Consider the following 20,474-nt stretch of genomic DNA (forward strand, 5'->3'; position numbering starts at 1 on the left):
ATCTACCATGAGGTATAATTATCTACCATGAGGTATAGTTATCTACAATGAGGTATAGTTATCTACCATGAGGTATAGTTATCTACCATGAGGTATAGTTATCTACCATGAGGTATAATTATCTACCATGAGGTATAGTTATCTACCATGAGGTATAGTTATATACCATGATCTATAGTTATCTAACATGAGGTAAAGTTATATACCATGATCTATAGTTATATACCATGATCTATAGTTATCTACCATGAGGTATAGTTATCTACCATGAGGTATAGTTATCTACCATGAGGTATAGTTATCTACCATGATGTATAGTTATCTACCATGAGGTATAGTTATCTACCATGAGTTAATGGTGCAGAGGGTAACCTAGTGGAGTGTTGGGCCAGTAGCCGAAATGTTGCTGGATCAAATCCCCGAGCTGACAAGGTAAAAAATCTGTCGTTCTGCCGCTGAGCAAGGCAGTTAACCCACTGTTCTCCGGGTGAGGAAGACGTGGATGTCGATTAAGGCAGCCCCCCCCCCCCCCCCCCCGCACCTCTCTGATTCAGAGAGTGGTTGGGTTAAATGTGGAATACACATTTCAGTTGAAGGCATCAGTTGTACAACTGACTAGGTATCCCCCTTTTCCCTACAGTTCAACAAAACCATGTGCTTCATTCCTACAGTACCACAACAGCCCCGTCTAGTGGTCAGAAGTGTTGTGTGCAGGACCCTGAGTTTTTACTGACTTTGTGACCTTCTAGACAGGTCATGTGGGCAGGAGACGGGTAACATGGACCTGGTCATGAGTTCTGCACGTCAGACACATCGCAGTGCACCACCTACAGTGCAATAAAGCATAACACTATTATCCGACTGCCCCACCAGTAGGAATCAGGTCAAGTTGTCATTCAACTGGAGGCTTTACATGGGGGAAAGAAACATTTATTGAAAATATTAGGTTTTAATATCAATGCCTTAAGTTGTATACAAAAAAATCTAGTTTCATTGTCACAAAACGTAAAAATATTTATCCAAAAAGCAGATGTGTTTATTGTTGCTCCTCCTTATGATGTAACTTCCGCTCAACAAGAGAAAGACTGTCCTTCCCGCCTTGGTTTGCATTGCACCGACAGACTGGAACTCAACACGCAGCACACAGTAGTTTGTAATAAGAGGCCACCATGTCTATTTGTTATCTGTTTGGTTTATTATTGACAATCCTGTTAATTCAAGGTAAGAAGATTGTGTTTTGACTCTGTATTTTTTCTGGGTGAAGCTGACAAGTCTTCGTCTCCCCAATTCCTGACACATATTTACAGTAGTGTAGTTGGTTTAGTTTTTTCGATGTCTTGAGTGTTTGCTTATCTCTCAGCTATTTGCCGGTCTCTTGAAAAAGTTACAATTCTCAGGAAAGAGAGATTGCAAAATATAAATTCTCCTCATATAGTTTTTCTGCATAAAGCCGTTTTTGGGCGTTGGCTACAGGTCGTAAGTTTTACCCCCCCCCCCCCCCCCCTCTACAAACATGATCATATGCTATTGTCTTTATAAAGCAGGCTGCTTCTTCTGGTATCTTCTTTTGTATCTCTTCAACAGCAGTAAATAAAGATATGTGTTGTAGAAGACTGTGGTAATTGTTTTTCAACATGCGTGATCTCTTCCTCCTTTTTTCTGCAGACTGTTGGGGTGGAGAAGAAACCAAGAATGTTAGTTGTGCAAGCCTCCGAACTGGAAATGCGTACAAATACTGTGTAAAGGAGAAGGAGAAACCTAAATGTGTGGAGTGGCAATCAGTGTTTTCCAATGAGGTAAAATATCGGTTTATTGTATCTCACAAAACAGGCTTCACTATCAGACTACTGTAGATTCAGAAATGTGACTGTCTGTCACACTTCAGGGGAGGCAGGAAGCCGGGGTTAGAGTGTTGGGCTAGTAACCTAAAGGTTGCTGGATTGAATCCCCAAGCTGACAAGGTTGAAAATCTGTTGTTCTGCCCCTGAACAAGGCAGTTAACCCACTGTTCCCCAGTAGGCTGTCATTGTAAAAAATAATTTGTTCTTAACTGACTTGCCTAGTTAAATAAAATACAAATATATAGAGAGTAGATGCAGTTTAATGACAAATGTATTCAAACATTTGGAATATTGTTTTTGAGTGTTAGATGTCTAACTTTACATTTGTATTTTTTCTTCCACAGACGTCTACGTGGCTTGCTGAACTTTGTCAACACAAAGACACTACACATACACACAATGTGATTGATGTCAACTACTCCTGCATCACCCTCCCGGACTGTGTCAATGTAGACCACACTGCCATAAGTGATCGGTCTGTGAGTATGGCTATTTATCACTGCAGTTTAGGTTTATGTACAGTTACCTTGTAAACTACAATACCAGACCAAACATTCCAGTTGCATGTTCATAATTTGATATTGATGTTATCTTATTTCAGGAGCATTTGACCCATTTCAATGTGTCTGGTGCAGCAGGTGAGACGTGTATATTGCTTTTCAAGTTTGAGGAGCCTTGTTTTTTTTCTTCTCATATTCATATATGAATATGAAAAAAACATGGACATTTCTAAGTGATAAATATATATATATATATATATACACTGCCGTTCAAAAGCTTGGGGTCACTTAGAAATGTCCATGTTTTTGAAAGAAAAGCACATTGCGCTGTTCTGTGAAGGGAGTAGTACACAGCATTGTACGAGATCTTCAGTATCTTGGCAATTTATCGCATGGAATAGCCTTCATTTCTCAGAACAAGAATAGACTGACGAGTTTCAGAAGAAAGTTTCTGGCCATTTTGAGCCTGTAATCGAACCCACAAATGCTGACGCTCCAGATATTCAACTAGTCTAAAGAAGGCCAGTTTTATTGCTTCTTCACAGTTTTCAGCTGTGCTAACGTAATTACAAAAGGGTTTTCTAATGATCAATTAGCCTTTGAAAATGATAAACTTGGATTAGCTAACACAACGTGCCATTGGAACACAGGAGTGATGGTTGCTGATAATGGGCCTCTGTACGCCTATGTAGATATTCCATTAAAAATCATCAGTTTCCAGCTACAATAGTCATTTACAACATTAATGTCTACACTATATTTCTCATCAATTTGATGTTATTTTAATGGACAAAAAATTTGCATTTCTTTCAAAAACAAAGACATTTCTAAGTGACCCCAAACTTTTGAACAGTAGTGTATACAGTGCCTTGCGAAAGTATTCGGCCCCCTTGAACTTTGCGACCTTTTGCCACATTTCAGGCTTCAAACATAAAGATATAAAACTGTATTTTTTTGGGAAGAATCAACAACAAGTGGGACACAGTGGAACAACATTTATTGGATATTTCAAACTTTTTTAACAAATCAAAAACTGAAAAATTGGGCGTGCAAAATTATTCAGCCCCCTTAAGTTAATACTTTGTAGCGCCACCTTTTGCTGCGATTACAGCTGTAAGTCGCTTGGGGTATTTCTCTATCAGTTTTGCACATCGAGAGACTGAAATTTTTTCCCATTCCTCCTTGCAAAACAGCTCGAGCTCAGTGAGGTTGGATGGAGAGCATTTGTGAACAGCAGTTTTCAGTTCTTTCCACAGATTCTCGATTGGATTCAGGTCTGGACTTTGACTTGGCCATTCTAACACCTGGATATGTTTATTTTTGAACCATTCCATTGTAGATTTTGCTTTATGTTTTGGATCATTGTCTTGTTGGAAGACAAATCTCCGTCCCAGTCTCGGGTCTTTTGCAGACTCCATCAGGTTTTCTTCCAGAATGGTCCTGTATTTGGCTCCATCCATCTTCCCATCAATTTTAACCATCTTCCCTGTCCCTGCTGAAGAAGAGCAGGCCCAAACCATGATGCTGCCACCACCATGTTTGACAGTGGGGGTGGTGTGTTCAGGGTGATGGCCTGTGTTGCTTTTACGCCAAACATAACGTTTTGCATTGTTGCCAAAAAGTTCCATTTTGGTTTCATCTGACCAGAGCACCTTCTTCCACATGTTTGGTGTGTCTCCCAGGTGGCTTGTGGCAAACTTTAAACAACACTTTTTATGGATATCTTTAAGAAATGGCTTTCTTCTTGCCACTCTTCCATAAAGGCCAGATTTGTGCAATATACGACTGATTGTTGTCCTATGGACAGAGTCTCCCACGTCAGCTGTAGATCTCTGCAGTTCATCCAGAGTGATCATGGGCCTCTTGGCTGCATCTCTGATCAGTCTTCTCCTTGTATGAGCTGAAAGTTTAGAGGGACGGCCAGGTCTTGGTAGATTTGCAGTGGTCTGATACTCCTTCCATTTCAATATTATCGCTTGCACAGTGCTCCTTGGGATGTTTAAAGCTTGGGAAATCTTTTTGTATCCAAATCCGGCTTTAAACTTCTTCACAACAGTATCTCGGACCTGCCTGGTGTGTTCCTTGTTCTTCATGATGCTCTCTGCGCTTTTAACGGACCTCTGAGACTATCACAGTGCAGGTGCATTTACATGGAGACTTGATTACACACAGGTGGATTGTATTTATCATCATTAGTCATTTAGGTCAACATTGGATCATTCAGAGATCCTCACTGAACTTCTGGAGAGAGTTTTCTGCTGTAAGGGTTTTCCTGTGGTGAAGTAGAGGAGGACCAAAACGCAGCGTGGTTATATTGATTCATGTTTAATAAAAACAGATAAACATGAACACTACAAAACAATAAACGTGGAAAACCAAAAACAGCCCTATCTGGTGCAAAACACAGAGACCGGAACAATCACCCACAAACACACAGTGAAACCCAGGCTACCCAAGTATGATTCTCAATCAGAGACAACTAATGACACCTGCCTCTGATTGAGAACCATACTAGGCCGAAACATAGAAATACCCCAAAACATAGAAAAACAAACATAGACTGCCCACCCAACTCATGCCCTGACCATACTAAATAATGACAAAACAAAGGAAATAAAGGTCAGAACGTGACAACGTAAAGGGGCTGAATAATTTTGCACGCCCAATTTTTCAGTTTTTGATTTGTTAAAAAAGTTTGAAATATCCAATAAATGTTGTTCCACTTCATGATTGTGTCCCACTTGTTGTTGATTCTTCACAAAAAAATACAGTTTTATATCTTTATGTTTGAAGCCTGAAATGTGGCAAAAGGTCGCAAAGGTCAAGGGGGCCGAATACTTTCGCAAGGCACTGTATATAGTTTATATTGTCTTGTTCTAGATGAGTCAAAGAAGCCTTTGGAGAAAGAGCCTGACAGTCAGAATACAACTGCAGGTGAGTGTTTCTCTGTAACAACAGAGCAGAGCATATTGAATGAGAGCTGTTGTTTCCACTGGCTCTCTGTTGGGTAGTCATCAAATGATTCTCAGTTGTAAATGTCATTAACTATGTCTTTCATTTTATTTGTAATATTATTGCATCTCTGACAATTGATTGACGCAGTCAAATTCCACTTGACTGTTGAGTCACGGTAACTAGGCTTCTCCAAAATTGCCCTCTGATGCCGCTGATGGTCATTAGTAGCCTACCATACTTGCCAACGGACAGTCGCTAATGGTGTGTTCCCTCTAATCACTCTGACAGGACCCTGGCATTCAGAGTTTGAGTGGAGTAGGATCACCTGTTGCTCAGTGAGAGCCAGCTCCTTATAACTGGTTGATACATGGAATAAAATAAGTGTCCTTATATAGGTCCATGTTGCACTACAGTTTTCTATAGGCTATGTTTTGTATTTGCGTGAGAAAACAGTTTTGATGGGATCCTCTTTTTAATATAGGCCATCAGCTTTCTATAGGCTAGGACTACTATATTTATTTCTCAACTTTGCTCATATTAAGCACATTGCTTCGCTTTACAACCGGAGTAGCCTACCTGGCTGGGCTGAAAATGAGCTGCTGGAAAGGTGTCCTCCATTTGCTATTCAAGTGCTGTCTTTTCCCCCTGCCCCTGTTCCGACAGAGGTATGATAATGGCCTATTCTACATCCAAACCAGTTCCCACATATATTATTTAGCATACTGTATGGAAATACAATATTAGAGTAAGAATTGTCTGATGTGTGAGAATATTACCATGTGTATAGTCTATAAGGCAAGAAACAGTACTTGAATTGTTGGGTGACTTTTTCAAATCAAAGTCGCATGCATCATGGTTTTCTTTTCTGGATTGATTTTATTTTCTGGATTTATCGACTGATGGCCTGTAAGGTCTGGAAAGATATATCCATTTGTTCTTCTGGAGAACTAAGAACCCAGCAAATGTATGTGGACACCCCTTCAAATTACTGGATTCGGCTATTTCAGCCACACCCATTTCTAACAGGTGTGTAAAATCGAGCACACAGCAATGCAATCTCCACAGACAAACATTGGGAGTACAATGGCCTTACTGAAGAGCTCAGTGACTTTCAATGTGGCACCGTCATAGGATGCCACCTTTCCTACAAGTCAGTTCATCACATTTCTGCCCTGCTAGAGCTCAACTGTAAGCGGTCAACTGTAAGTGCTGTTATTGTGAAGTGGAAACGTCTAGGAGCAACAACGGCTCAGCCGTGAAGTGGTAGGCCACACAAGCTCACAGAACGGGACGGCCGAGTGCTGGAGCGCGTAGCGCCTAAAAATACCTGTCCTTGGTTGCAACACTCGCTACTGAGCAGTGTAAAGCACTTAAGTAAAAATACTTAAATGTACTTCTTAAGTAGTTTTTTGGGGGTATCTATACTTTACTTTACTATTTATATTTTTGTCAACTTTTACTTTTACTTCACTACATTCCTAAAGAAAATAATGTACCTTTTACTCCATACATTTTCCCTGACAACCAAAAGTACATTTTGACAGGAAAATGGTCCAATTCACACACTTATCAAGAGAACATCCCTGGTCAACCCTACTGCCTCTGATCTGACGGACTCACTAAACACAAATGCTTCATTTGTAAATGATGTCTGGGTGTTGGAGTATTGGACTCTGAAACAGTGGAAGCGCGTTCTCTGGAGTGAAGAACTATGCTTCACCATCTGGCAGTCTTGACAGACAAATCTAGGTTTTGCGGATGCCAGGAGAACGCTACCTTCCCCAATGCATAGTGCCAACTGTAAAGTTTGGTGGAGGAGGAATAATGGTCTGGGGCTATTTTTCATGGTTCTGGCTAGGCCCCTTAGTTCCAGTAAAGGGACATCTTAACACTACAGCATACAGTGACATTCTAGACGATTCTGTTCTTCCAACAGTTTGTGGCAACACTTTCAACTTTGTGGCAACAGTTTCCTGTTTCAGCATGACAATACTTCCATGGACAAAGTGAGGTCCATACAGAAAAGGTTTGTCGAGATCGGTGTGGACGAACTTGACTGGCCTGCACAAAGCCCTGACCTCAACCACATCGAACTCCTTTGGGATGAATTGGAATGCCGACTGCGAGCCAGGCATAATCACCCAACATCAGTGCCAGAACTCACTAATTCTCCACATCTAGTAGAAAGCCTTCCCAGAAGAGTGGAGGCTGTTATAGCAGCAAAGGGGGGACCAACTCCATATTAATTCCCATGATTTTGGAATGAGATGTTTGACGAGCAGATGTCCACATACTTTTGGTATTTGTACTTTCATGTAGTGTATCGATTTGAGGATCAACCATCCATCAATTCTTGTGTAAGAAGAACTTTCACTGTATAAGGCTGAATATTTTTGTTGATAAATTTCAAAGTTGAACAAATGACTTTCCACATTAACACAATACGTCAAGTTTTGTTAATGTTGAAGCAGCACCCATCACACGGCCGTAAAGATTGGCCCAAACTGGATCAAAGTATTTTATGATGAACAAAGCCCTGCTCGTAGACAGAACTGGCTGACACAAACCCACTGTCGAGGGGGTCAGGAGATGGTTGAGTACAGTCCCACTGTAGAGGGGGTCAGGAGATGGTTGAGTACAGTCCCACTGTAGAGGGGGGCAGGAGATGGTTGAGTACAGTCCCACTGTAGAGGGGGTCAGGAGATGGTTGAGTACAGTCCCACTGTAGAGGGGGGCAGGAGATGGTTGAGTACAGTCCCACTGTAGAGGGGGGCAGGAGATGGTTGAGTACAGTCCCACTGTAGAGGGGGGCAGGAGATGGTTGAGTACCGTCCCACTGTAGAGGGGGGCAGGAGATGGTTGAGTACCGTCCCACTGTAGAGGGGGTCAGGAGATGGTTGAGTACAGTCCTACTGTAGAGGGGGTCAGGAGATTGTTGAGTATAGTCCCACTGTAGAGGGGGTCATGAGATGGTTGAGTACAGTCCCACTGTAGAGGGGGTCAGGAGATGGTTGAGTACAGTCCCACTGTAGAGGGGGGCAGGAGATGGTTGAGTACAGTCCCACTGTAGAGGGGGGCAGGAGATGGTTGAGTACAGTCCCACTGTAGAGGGGGGCAGGAGATGGTTGAGTACAGTCCCACTGTAGAGGGGGGCAGGAGATGGTTGAGTACAGTCCCACTGTAGAGGGGGGCAGGAGATGGTTGAGTACAGTCCTACTGTAGAGGGGGGCAGGAGATGGTTCAGTACAGTCCTACTGTAGAGGGGGGCAGGAGATGGTTGAGTACAGTCCCACTGTATAGGGGGGCAGGAGATGGTTGAGTACCATCCCACTGTAGAGGGGGTCAGGAGATGGTTGAGTACAGTCCTACTGTAGAGGGGGTCAGGAGATGGTTGAGTACCGTCCCACTGTAGAGGGGGTCAGGAGATGGTTGAGTACCGTCCCACTGTAGAGGGGGTCAGGAGATAGTTGAGTACAGTCCTACTGTAGAGGGGGGCAGGAGATGGTTGAGTACAGTCCTACTGTAGAGGGGGTTAGGAGATAGTTGAGTACAGTTCTACTACACAGAAAAACACAAGGTGCATAGAGGAAACTTTCTCACACTATGTGCAGGACAACAATCCTGCCCCCATGAGAAGGGCAGACATACCACATAGCTCAGCTGAAATGACAGAAAGTGAGTGTCACGGCTGACTAGGTGTGTAGATAGGAATCAGGCGCAGAGAGCAAAGAGTTCCAGGGGAAAGAAGCACTTTATTCCGGCACCAAAAGTAAATGCCCAAACACACAGGGCGCAAAACACTGACCAACCCAAAACAACGGGTAACATGGTCCGGAGCACCAACGACACAACGGTGAACACCAAAATAATCCCGCACAACAAAGGGGCGGGTTCCACGCGCTAAATAGGGAAGCAAACCAAGCACACACAAACTAGGAACCGGTGTAACTAATGAGACAAAACTAACCCAAAATAAAAAGGGATCGGTGGCGGCTAGTAGGCCGGTGACGACGACCGCCGAGCACCACCTGAACACCACCTGAACTTCGGCGGGAGTCGTGACAGAGAGTGAGGTTGAACAGGATAATTCCTCAGCTCCAAGGACAAAGGTGGTGTGAATGAACCATTGGAGTTGTTACCTGGTGAGCCATAATCTACAACAATGACCCCTCAAGCTAAGAAAAATAAGAATAATAGGAAAAATGCCAAAAATGAAGCTAGGAAAGTGGCTATTAAGCCGAGTGACAAAAACAGGATAAGGGTCCCCGAAGGCAGTGCAACTCTCTGGGGAATACAATTGAAGAGTAAAGGGTCATGACATGATTATGTCATGGAAATAACTTTATTCTCTCTAATACCACCATTATAGATGGAGACCATCCTGATACAAACCGTGGTGACACTAGTTTGATCTGGAAAATCATTGTTGAGTGTTTACGCAAATCTATCACCACAGCTTCCTCTGTATGAGCAAATGACAAGTAAATCTGACCTCTGAATTATGCTACCAAGATCAACTACTGTTAGAAGGCTGTTTTAAAACCTTTTCTTTTGTGTGAATATGTCAACATCTGATGACTACATTTTGTTTTTCAGTTGGTGTTGTTGCTCCCGTGCTGGTCATTGCTGGTCTGCTAGTGTTTTTTTGTGTGTGCAAACATAGGAGAGACAAACAGTGGTGAGTATCCTATATAACTGTTTTTGTGTTTGTGAAGGGAGCTCTTTAAGTCAATTAGAATTGTTGCAGAGGGTTTATGTAAGTTATGAGACTAGTTCTCTCTGTCTTACTACTAGGGTTTAAAGTCAGACCAATGGGGTCCTAGCAGGTCACAAACAGGATGAGAACAGCCTGGAACTTGCAGGCCACTTACAAACTATAGACTTGCCAGACATTTTGTCAAGTTACTGTTGTTTATCAAACATTATCCTTAATTTCTTATTAATGTAATAATCTCATCTTTAGCAACCAAGGCCACAGAGACGTGGAAGAGGTTCAGGGCATTCCAGAACCAAACTCCATTCCTCTGATGCAGAATGAGCAACGTGATGCCAGGTAAACCTTTCCACATCACTTTATTGATCTGTAATCAACCACTGAATGATAGTCTCTCTTGTCTTCAGCTGTTGCTATGGGTTATAGTAGTTTCTGTCTCTATAGAACAGGGCTCTCCAACCCTGTTTCTGGAGAACTACTGTCCTGTAGGTTTTCACTCCAACCCTAATCTACTGTAGCACACCTGATTCTAATAATTAGCTCAGGGATGGGAAACAGGCGGCCTGCGGACCCCCGTTTTACTGTTGACAGCTAGAATAGTAGAATACACAAGGTGCAATTTCAAAATGTGGTTGTGCATCACGAGTTTTCCTCTTGTCATGTCAGTCATTGAAAATCACTCCATTTTTTAGATTGGTAAATGAATCTGACCAGCTACCTAAACTTGTAGTAATCATCGTCAAATTGCTGACAGGGGGCATTGATTTTGTAAGTCACTCTCACTTAGATATCATATTGACATGCAAACATTTCTCTCCACCTTATGGCAAAATGAGTAGAATTGCAGCAAACTTGCTCTAAATCTGCTAAATGTTCTCTAATCCCCATAGCAAAATGTTGCTTACGGCCGGCTCTGACTGCATGTGTGAGTGTGAATGTGGGTACTCAGGAGCCACTGTGGTCCCTCATAATGAATTCAGATTTTTGTGGCTCCCATCAAAGTTGCCCATCCCTGAAAGCTGGTTAAAAAGCTGCATCAGGTTAGTTACAACTGGGGTTGGAGAGAGAACCTACAGGAGGGTAGCTCTCCAAGAACAGGGTTGGAGAGAGAACCTACAGGAGGGTAGCTCTCCAAGAACAGGGTTGGAGAGAGAACCTACAGGAGGGTAGCTCTCCAAGAACAGGGTTGGAGAGAGAACCTACAGGAGGGTAGCTCTCCAGGAACAGGTTGGAAAGCACTGCTATAGAAGGCAAAGGAAGAATTACTCAATAGATCCGCATGGCATTTCTAAATACAAGCAGTCTATTGGCAAGCAACAACTTTCAGCAAAGACCCTGCCTTTAGAGCCTTGCTTATCCTTTCAGTCATGCTCATCATAATCTCACTTTTAGTGACCAAGGAGGTGAGCCAGGAGAGGAGAGCAGGCAGCCCATGGACAATGAAGAGACAGGCACTGACAACCCTCTGCTGAATGGAGATGCCAGGTAAACTGTACCACATGACTAATCACCTGCCAGTCCTCTGTAACGTTCAAGAGAGCGAGAGTTGCACCCCTTCTGAAAAAACCTACACTCGATCCCTCCGATGTCAACAACTACAGACCAGTATCCCTTCTTTCTTTTCTCTCCAAAACTCTTGAACGTGCCGTCCTTGGCCAGCTCTCCCGCTATCTCTCTCAGAATGACCTTCTTGATCCAAATCAGTCAGGTTTCAAGACTAGTCATTCAACTGAGACTGCTCTTCTCTGTATCACGGAGGCGCTCCGCACTGCTAAAGCTAACTCTCTCTCCTCTGCTCTCATCCTTCTAGACCTATCGGCTGCCTTCGATACTGTGAACCATCAGATCCTCCTCTCCACCCTCTCCGAGTTGGGCATCTCCGGCGCGGCCCACGCTGGATTGCGTCCTACCTGACAGGTCGCTCCTACCAGGTGGCGTGGCGAGAATCCGTCTCCTCACCACGTGCTCTCACCACTGGTGTCCCCAGGGCTCTGTTCTAGGCCCTCTCCTATTCTCGCTATACACCAAGTCACTTGGCTCTGTCATAACCTCACATGGTCTCTCCTATCATTGCTATGCAGACGACACACAATTAATCTTCTCCTTTCCCCCTTCTGACGACCAGGTGGCGAATCGCATCTCTGCATGTCTGGCAGACATATCAGTGTGGATGACGGATCATCACCTCAAGCTGAACCTCGGCAAGACGGAGCTGCTCTTCCTCCCGGGAAGGACTGCCCGTTCCATGATCTCGCCATCACGGTTGACAACTCCATTGTGTCCTCGTCCCAGAGCGCTAAGAACCTTGGCGTGATCCTGGACAACACCCTGTCGTTCTCAAATAACATCAAGGCGGTGGCCCGTTCCTGTAGGTTCATGCTCTACAACATCCGCAGAGTACGACCCTGCCTCACACAGGAAGCGGCGCAGGTCCTAATCCAGGCACTTGTCATCTCCCGTCTGGATTACTGCAACTCGCTGTTGGCTGGGCTCCCTGCCTGTACCATTAAACCCCTACAACTCATCCAGAACGCCGCAGCCCGTCTGGTGTTCAACCTTCCCAAGTTCTCTCACGTCACCCCGCTCCTCCGCTCTCTCCACTGGCTTCCAGTTGAAGCTCGCATCCGCTACAAGACCATGGTGCTTGCCTACGGAGCTGTGAGGGGAACGGCACCTCAGTACCTCCAGGCTCTGATCAGGCCCTACACCCAAACAAGGGCACTGCGTTCATCCACCTCTGGCCTGCTCGCCTCCCTACCACTGAGGAAGTACAGTTCCCGCTCAGCCCAGTCAAAACTGTTCGCTGCTCTGGCCCCCCAATGGTGGAACAAACTCCCTCACGACGCCAGGACAGCGGAGTCAATCACCACCTTCCGGAGACACCTGAAACCCCACCTCTTTAAGGAATACCTAGGATAGGATAAAGTAATCCTTCTCACCCCCCCCCCCCCCCTTAAAAGACCTAGATGCACTATTGTGAAGTGGCTGTTCCACTGGATGTCATAAGGTGAAAGCACCAATTTGTAAGTCGCTCTGGATAAGAGCGTCTGCTAAATGACTTAAATGTAATGTAAATGTAATGTAGACTATGGATATGGAGAACATTTGTATCCTTCCCAATAGAGATACTTAAATCCTTATCAATGTAATAATCTCAACTTTAGTGGCCAAGGAGAGGAAGGTGTTCTAGGAATGGAGGATGGAAAGCTGTCAGACAATGACAGAGCAGACACTGAAATCTGTCAGAAGACACATGCTGATTCCCATCCACTGAATGTACCCAAGGTTGTCAGGTAAATTCTCCACATGAGGACTCCTTTGGTAGATTGTCATTCAACAGATAATGAAGATCTCATTTCTCCCTTCAGAATTTATCTCATGGATCATGTTAGTCTCTACCTCTATGAAGGACAGTGTTGTTTCTGGTGGATCAAGAGTTTTAACCCTGATGAGATCCCTGTTATTGCTCCCACAGGGTCAACAGCCAGACTGATGACACACAGCTTCTGGGTCAACCTCAGAGCAATGGACACGTGCCATATAGAAGGTGAGAATGTGTATGTATCTGTGTGTAAAGTTGCATGGGATGGTAGAGGAGGTTAAATAACTGGTTGAGGTCATGTTTCCTGATCCAGTCTGTATCTTACTCCACAGGGAATCACACCTGACCAATGGGGCTCCAGGTCAGGGTGCTGGTGAGACTTCACCCCTCCTCTGCAGGTGAGTCACTCCTCTGTCATTTAGGCCATGAACATGTAGACCATGTGTACCCCTCAGATCCTTAATTCTTATCCATATAATAATCACCCTTAGAAGCCCAGGAGAGGAAGGCGTGCTAGAAGGGCAGGACAGGAAGTCAGCAGACAGTGGGGGAACAGACCCTGAATCCTGTCAGAAGACACATGCTGAACCCCCTCTAGTGAATGGACACCAAGATGTCAGGTAAACCTGATTACATATTGATACATCCACAACTCATTGGGTAATAATGTCACCCACCCCATTTTCCCACGGTTCATGTTAGCCCAGTGTTTCCCAAACTCGGTCCTGGGGGCCACAAGTTTTGGTTTTTGCCCTAGCACTACACAGCTGATTCAAATAATCAAATCTTAATTATGAGTTGATTATTTGAATCAGCTGTGTAGTGCTAGGGCAAAAAAACAAAACGTGCACCCGGGGGGGGGGGGGGGGGGGAACCGAGTTTGGGAAACCCTGTTATCTCTATAGGGAACAGTATTATGGTGGGTCATGAATGTGAATGTTATTATGTCTTATGTCTTATTATGTTATGTCTTATTCCTCCAACAGGGTTAACGATGAGACTAAGGAAGCGACTCCTGGTGCACAGAGTCCAGGACCTCCTCAGATGAATGGAGGTCCTCCCATGTCTAACAGAGCTGCAGAGGAAACCACTGCTCTATTGGACAAACAGGCCTTGGACAAGGACCAAGTCACCAAACCTCCTGAGTTAATAGTAAGTACTGTTAATGTCCTCTGACAACTGGTGAACTGTTTGGCTTTGTATCTAAAATGACGGGGCTCGTTATGTTTTTGGTCCAGCATATTTGTAACTCTTGTGTTTTTCCCAAGGACCAAGGACCTAATGATATGGAGTCAAGAGGAGAACTGTAACAAACGGTGGACGTTTGTATAACAAAAGAAAACCTCAGAAGATAAGATACAGTAATATATGATATAAAGTACTTATTATAAGATACAGTAATATATGATACACAGTACTTATTATAAGATACAGTAATATATGATACACAGTGCTTATGATAAGATACAGTGCTTATGATAAGATACAGTAATATATGATATACAGTACTTATTATAAGATACAGTAATATATGATATACAGTACTTATGATAAGATAAAGTAATATATGATATACAGTACTTATGATAAGATACAGTAATATATGATATACAGTACTCAACAATTTATTAAGTTAATTCTCTATGTGACAGCTATAATCTAGATAGGTTAGGAAACGTGTTTAAGTGAAATCAGTTGATATTTCAAAACAGCCCATTACTTGTAGATAAAATGACAAAATGATTATAATCTGAAAATGAGTGTGACTTATGACTGATTATGATACAACATGTCACATATTTAGCTATACAACATTATAATGATATGAAAGGATGGTAAGATCATACTTACACTAGTATTGTATACTATACATACAAGCAAATATAAATGACATACTCATGAGAAGATGCATAAAACATAAACCTCTTTAGTAGAGACATTTCCAAGATCAGGAGGTCTCAATGTCTTGTGGACATGTCAAATAGCTAAACATTGACCGGGCGTTATTATTTACACTATGTATACACAAATGTATGTGGACACCCCTTCAAATTAGTGGATATGTCTATTTCAGCGACACCCGTTGCTGACAGGTGTATAAAATTGATTACACAGCCATGCAATCTCCATCGACAAACATTGGCAGTAGAATGACCTTACTGAAGAGCTCAGTGACTTTCAATGTGGCACCGTCATAGGATGCTACCTTTCCAACCAGTCAGTTCATCAAATCTCTGCCCTGCTAGAGCTGCCCTGGCCACCTGTAAGGGCTGTTATTGTGGAGCATCATTGGCTCAGCCATGAAGGAGTAGGCCACACAACCACAACAGAACGTGACCGTCGTGTGGTGAAGCGTGTCAGTCGCAATCGTCCGTCCTCGGTTGCAACACACACTACAGAGTTACAAACTGCCTCTGCAAGCATCGTCAGCACAACTGTTCATCAGGAGCTTCATGAAATGGGTTTCCATGGTCGAGCAGCTGCACACAAGCCTAAGATCACCAAGTGCGATGCCAAGTGTTGGCTGGAGTGGTGTCAAGCTTGCCGCTATTGGGCTCTGGAGCAGTGGAAACGCGTTCTTGCTTCACTATCTGTTAGTCCATCAGACGAATCTGGGTTTGGCGGATGCCAGGAGAACGCTACCTGCCCCATTGCATAGTGCCAACTGTAAAGTTGGGTAGAGGAGGAATAATGGTCTGGGGCTGTTTTTCATGGTTCGTGCTAGGCCCCTTAGTTCCAGTGAAGGGAAATCTTAACTCTACAGCATACATTTACGTTATAGGTGATTCTGTGCTTCCAACTGTGGCAACAGTTTGGGGAAGGCCCTATCCTTTTTCAGCATGACAATGCCCCCATGCACAAAGCGAGGTCCATACAGAAATTATTTGTTGAGATCTGTGTGGAAGAACTTGACTGTCCTGCAGAGCCCTGACCTCAACCCCATCGAACACATTTGGGATGAATTGGAACGCTGACTGCGAGCCAGGCCTAATTGCCCAACATCAGTGCCTGACCTCACTAATGCTCTTGTGGCTGAATGGAAGCAAGTCCCCGCAGCAATGTTCCAATATCTAGAGGAAAGCCTTCCCAGAAGAGAGGAGGTAATTATAGCAGCAAAGATGGGACCAACTCCATATCTCAACTCCAACCCATGATTTTGGAATGAGATGTTTGACGAGCAGGTGTCCACATACCTTTGGTTATGTAGTGTAGCAGAGACATCATTATCACAGGGCCCAGTCTAAGATGCTCTATTTTACTGATGAAATTATTCATTATTTCTGAATTGAGAGTTGCAGCATGTTAGTGTTAAAATAACTTGCATAGGGGCCTCCCGGGTGGCGCAGTGGTTAAGGGCGCTGTACTGCAGCGCCAGCTGTGCCACCAGAGACTCTGGGTTCACGCCCAGGCTCTGTCGTTACAGGCCGCGACCGGGAGGTCCGTGGGGCGACCCACAATTGGCCTAGCGTCATCCGGGTTAGGGAGGGTTTGGCTGGTAGGGAAATCCTCGTCTCATCGCGCACCAGCGACTCCTGTGGCGGGCCGGGCGCAGTGCGCGCTAACCAAGGTTGCCAGGTGCACGGTGTTTCCTCCGACACATTGGTGCGGCTGGCTTCCGGGTTGGATGGCGCTGTGTTAAGAAGCAGTGTGGCTTGGTTGGGTTGTGTATCGGAGGACGCATGACTTTCAACCTTCGTCTCTCCCGAGCCCGTACGGGAGTTGTAGCGATGAGACAAGATAGTAGCTACTAAACAATTGGATACCACGAAATTGGGGAGAAAAAGGTGTTAAAAAAAAAAAAAAAAAAGTATGAAAAAATATAATAATAACTTGTATAATTTGTCCCAACTTCAGCAAAACATTTCACAGACTTTTAACACGCACCTGTAATCCTACTTTCAGTAAAGAACGTTAATCTTCCATTTTCCTTTATTTAAACCACTGTTTTCATAGGAAAGCATGATTGGTCAGTTCAAACAGGATGTTCTCTATATAATGCAATATAGGAGCATTAATAACACCTTCTATTCATAATGCATCAGGATGCACAATATAGGTGCTAATAACTGCTCATGAACATCTATAACTACATAAAGCATTATCACCAGGATGTGTAATGCCTCATGAAGAAAAGTATTACTATGCCAGATGCCATATTTGAAAAGCACATTACGAGCATTATATTATATATTAAGTGATATTCTAATTTCACTGCATACCCTCTTACACCTATGTAACTCCGTCTTGAGGGCATAAAGGGATAGTTCACCCAAATTACAAAACGACATGTTGTTGTTCTTACCCTGTAAGCAGTCTATGAACAAGTTAAGAAAGCAATCCAATGGCTTTGTTTACTGTACCTGGTTAGGGAAATGCAAACGTTTTAGCGTTTGTAACCCTGTTAAAAGCATTTTTCTGAAATCATCCTAGTGTCAACATTTGATCGTGTAGCTCAATTAAGTCATTTTAAGATGATTTGGACATGAAGCACAAAAACAATGCAAGAAAGGGGATATTGGCTTCACATTACTTGACATTGGATTTGATGTAAAAAGTTTGCATTTGAAGACAGGGGTCAGGTAAACAAAACCAAAGCATGGATTGCTGTCTGACCTTGTCCATAGACTGATTATGGCGTAAAGAAAGCTAATTATATTTAGTAATTAGAGTGAACAATCCCTTTAACAGGAGTGCGGAACTCCTACGTGAAGTCGTTACAGTATAGCCCTCTGACGCAATTTCCTAAAGAGCATTTCATGTAGGTCATACCACTTAGCTTCATAATCATAAGGCATTATGCTGCCTGCTTAAAATGCTGAAGGAATATATAGACATTATCAGCCATTAGTGCCATTGTCATGCAATATGATGTATATATTCATAGATTATAAGGTGTTATAAATACACTTATCACACATTATGAAGAGGGTATTCATAGGAAGTGTTACCCACAGGTCCAGCAGAAGGAACTGTACCCCACATCCCCACCTACTAGTGACATTGTGAAAAATACCACAACTTTAGACAGGAATTGTTTAATTAGAATGTTTAACACATTGAGAGTATCGGTCAGGTCAAATGACTTAGGCGAATGACATACCCACATACACTGACACCTTATAACCTTAGTTTCAGAACAGGTTTATATTCTTCACATTATAATTATTTGTTTACTTACTTGTAATGTATTTGATATGTCCTGTCTGTGGGTTGATCTCATATATTTATGAATGGCTTTCGCCTGATGCTTTTTATGGTGAGTTACCTTACACATGTATTTAGTTTCATTTCCTTATTACATTTTCATTTCCATTTTATAGTACTATGCATTTTGACTGTTGGATTGATATGATCTGCTCATACATTTCCCTACAAGTGAGTGAGGTAAGACTATTGTTTAATGAACGACTCAGGTCTGATGGATACAGTTGTCCCTCATACTCTCATGTATTATTTGTAACAAACTTTCTGCATGTATCTGTATGAGGAAACCTCTACATTATTGTCATATCTACTTTTTAGCCTGCAAGTTTAGGAGGGCTATTCTGCAGAGTTTTGTGTTTTATGTAATAGAAATTTAGAACCTAAGATTACTTCTTAGTATTATAATATATGTTTCATTCATTTCATCATTAAAACATTCCTTTCCAACTTGTGGTCGTGTTTTCTTCAAATGAGACACTGGAGGAGAGGGACTCTGATTTATTTAGTCTTCTGTCACTCTCGTTTTTACTTTTTCAAAACACACACACACACACACGTGCCACACTAAGGCTCCTGGTTTCTACAGTAGCTACTGTAGACCCTCACAGATGTGGTCATGTACACAGCTGTACTGAGTTCAAAGTACTGTACAGTATGTTTGTCTTAATTGGATGTCTGATGTGTTCACCCGTAACACACAGTAGACAATGATGGTGTGGTACAGTATGTGGAAGATAATGAGTTTACTGATATGGACATTTCTATTACCTTTTGTCTGTGGTAGTGATACATATTATGTACTCCTCTTCTTCATACAGATGGACTGAAGGACAGACAGACAGGTGGGCTGAGTTTGCCTGTGTAGACGGTTGATAGATTGGTACGTGATACCTCTCCCTCAGTAGATTCCCTGTGTAGACGGTTGATAGATTGGTACGTGATGCCTCTCCCTCAGTAGTTTCCCTGTGTAGACGGTTGATAGATTGGTACGTGATGCCTCTCCCTCAGTAGTTTCCCTGTGTAGACGGTTGATAGATTGGTACGTGATGCCTCTCCCTCAGTAGTTTCCCTGTGTAGACGGTTGATAGATTGGTACGTGATGTCTCTCCCTCAGTAGTTTCCCTGTGTAGACGGTTGATAGATTGGTACGTGATGCCTCTCCCTCAGTAGTTTCCCTGTGTAGACGGTTGATAGATTGGTACGTGATGCCTCTCCCTCAGTAGTTTCCCTGTGTAGACGGTTGATAGATTGGTACGTGATGCCTCTCCCTCAGTAGTTTCCCTGTGTAGACGGTTGATAGATTGGTACGTGATGCCTCTCCCTCAGTAGTTTCCCTGTGTAGACGGTTGATAGATTGGTACGTGATGCCTCTCCTCAGTAGTTTCCCTGTGTAGACGGTTGATAGATTGGTACGTGATGCCTCTCCCTCAGTAGTTTCCCTGTGTAGACGGTTGATAGATTGGTACGTGATGCCTCTCCCTCAGTAGTTTCCCTGTGTAGACGGTTGATAGATTGGTACGTGATGCCTCTCCCTCAGTAGTTTCCCTGTGTAGACGGTTGATAGATTGGTACGTGATGCCTCTCCCTCAGTAGTTTCCCTGTGTAGACGGTTGATAGATTGGTACGTGATGCCTCTCCCTCAGTAGTTTCCCTGTGTAGACGGTTGATAGATTGGTACGTGATGCCTCTCCCTCAGTAGTTTCCCTGTGTAGACGGTTGATAGATTGGTACGTGATGCCTCTCCCTCAGTAGTTTCCCTGTGTAGACGGTTGATAGATTGGTACGTGATGCCTCTCCTTCAGTAGTTTCTCTGTGTAGACGGTTGATAGATTGGTACGTGATGCCTCTCCCTCAGTAGTTTCCCTGTGTAGACGGTTGATAGATTGGTACGTGATGCCTCTCCCTCAGTAGTTTCTCTGTGTAGACGGTTGATAGAT

General features: G+C 43.4%; 1 protein-coding gene across 3 annotated transcripts; it reads left to right on the forward strand.

The window, feature by feature from the left end:
• Nucleotides 1–602: 602 nt before the first annotated feature.
• LOC115123981 (uncharacterized) lies at nt 603–18,984 on the forward strand. 3 transcript variants are annotated; one of them, XM_065010326.1, is made up of 14 exons: nt 603–1,221; nt 1,666–1,796; nt 2,186–2,320; nt 2,443–2,479; nt 5,222–5,275; nt 9,893–9,974; nt 10,260–10,349; nt 11,403–11,495; nt 13,175–13,303; nt 13,486–13,557; nt 13,665–13,730; nt 13,827–13,952; nt 14,319–14,484; nt 14,601–18,984. In XM_065010326.1, exons 1-14 carry the CDS (start codon nt 1,170–1,172, stop codon nt 14,640–14,642), a joined length of 1,275 nt encoding a protein of 424 aa, XP_064866398.1. In that variant the 5' UTR covers nt 603–1,169; the 3' UTR covers nt 14,643–18,984. The 3 variants fall into 3 exon arrangements, with proteins under 3 accessions (XP_064866398.1, XP_064866399.1, XP_064866397.1); XM_065010325.1 differs by having other exon boundaries at nt 606–1,221; nt 13,824–13,952; XM_065010327.1 differs by lacking the exon at nt 5,222–5,275 and having other exon boundaries at nt 604–1,221; nt 13,824–13,952.
• The last annotated feature ends 1,490 nt before the right edge of the window (nt 18,985–20,474 follow it).

This window comes from Oncorhynchus nerka, linkage group LG26 (genome assembly GCF_034236695.1).
Source record: "Oncorhynchus nerka isolate Pitt River linkage group LG26, Oner_Uvic_2.0, whole genome shotgun sequence".
Classification (NCBI taxonomy): Eukaryota; Metazoa; Chordata; class Actinopteri; order Salmoniformes; family Salmonidae; genus Oncorhynchus; species Oncorhynchus nerka.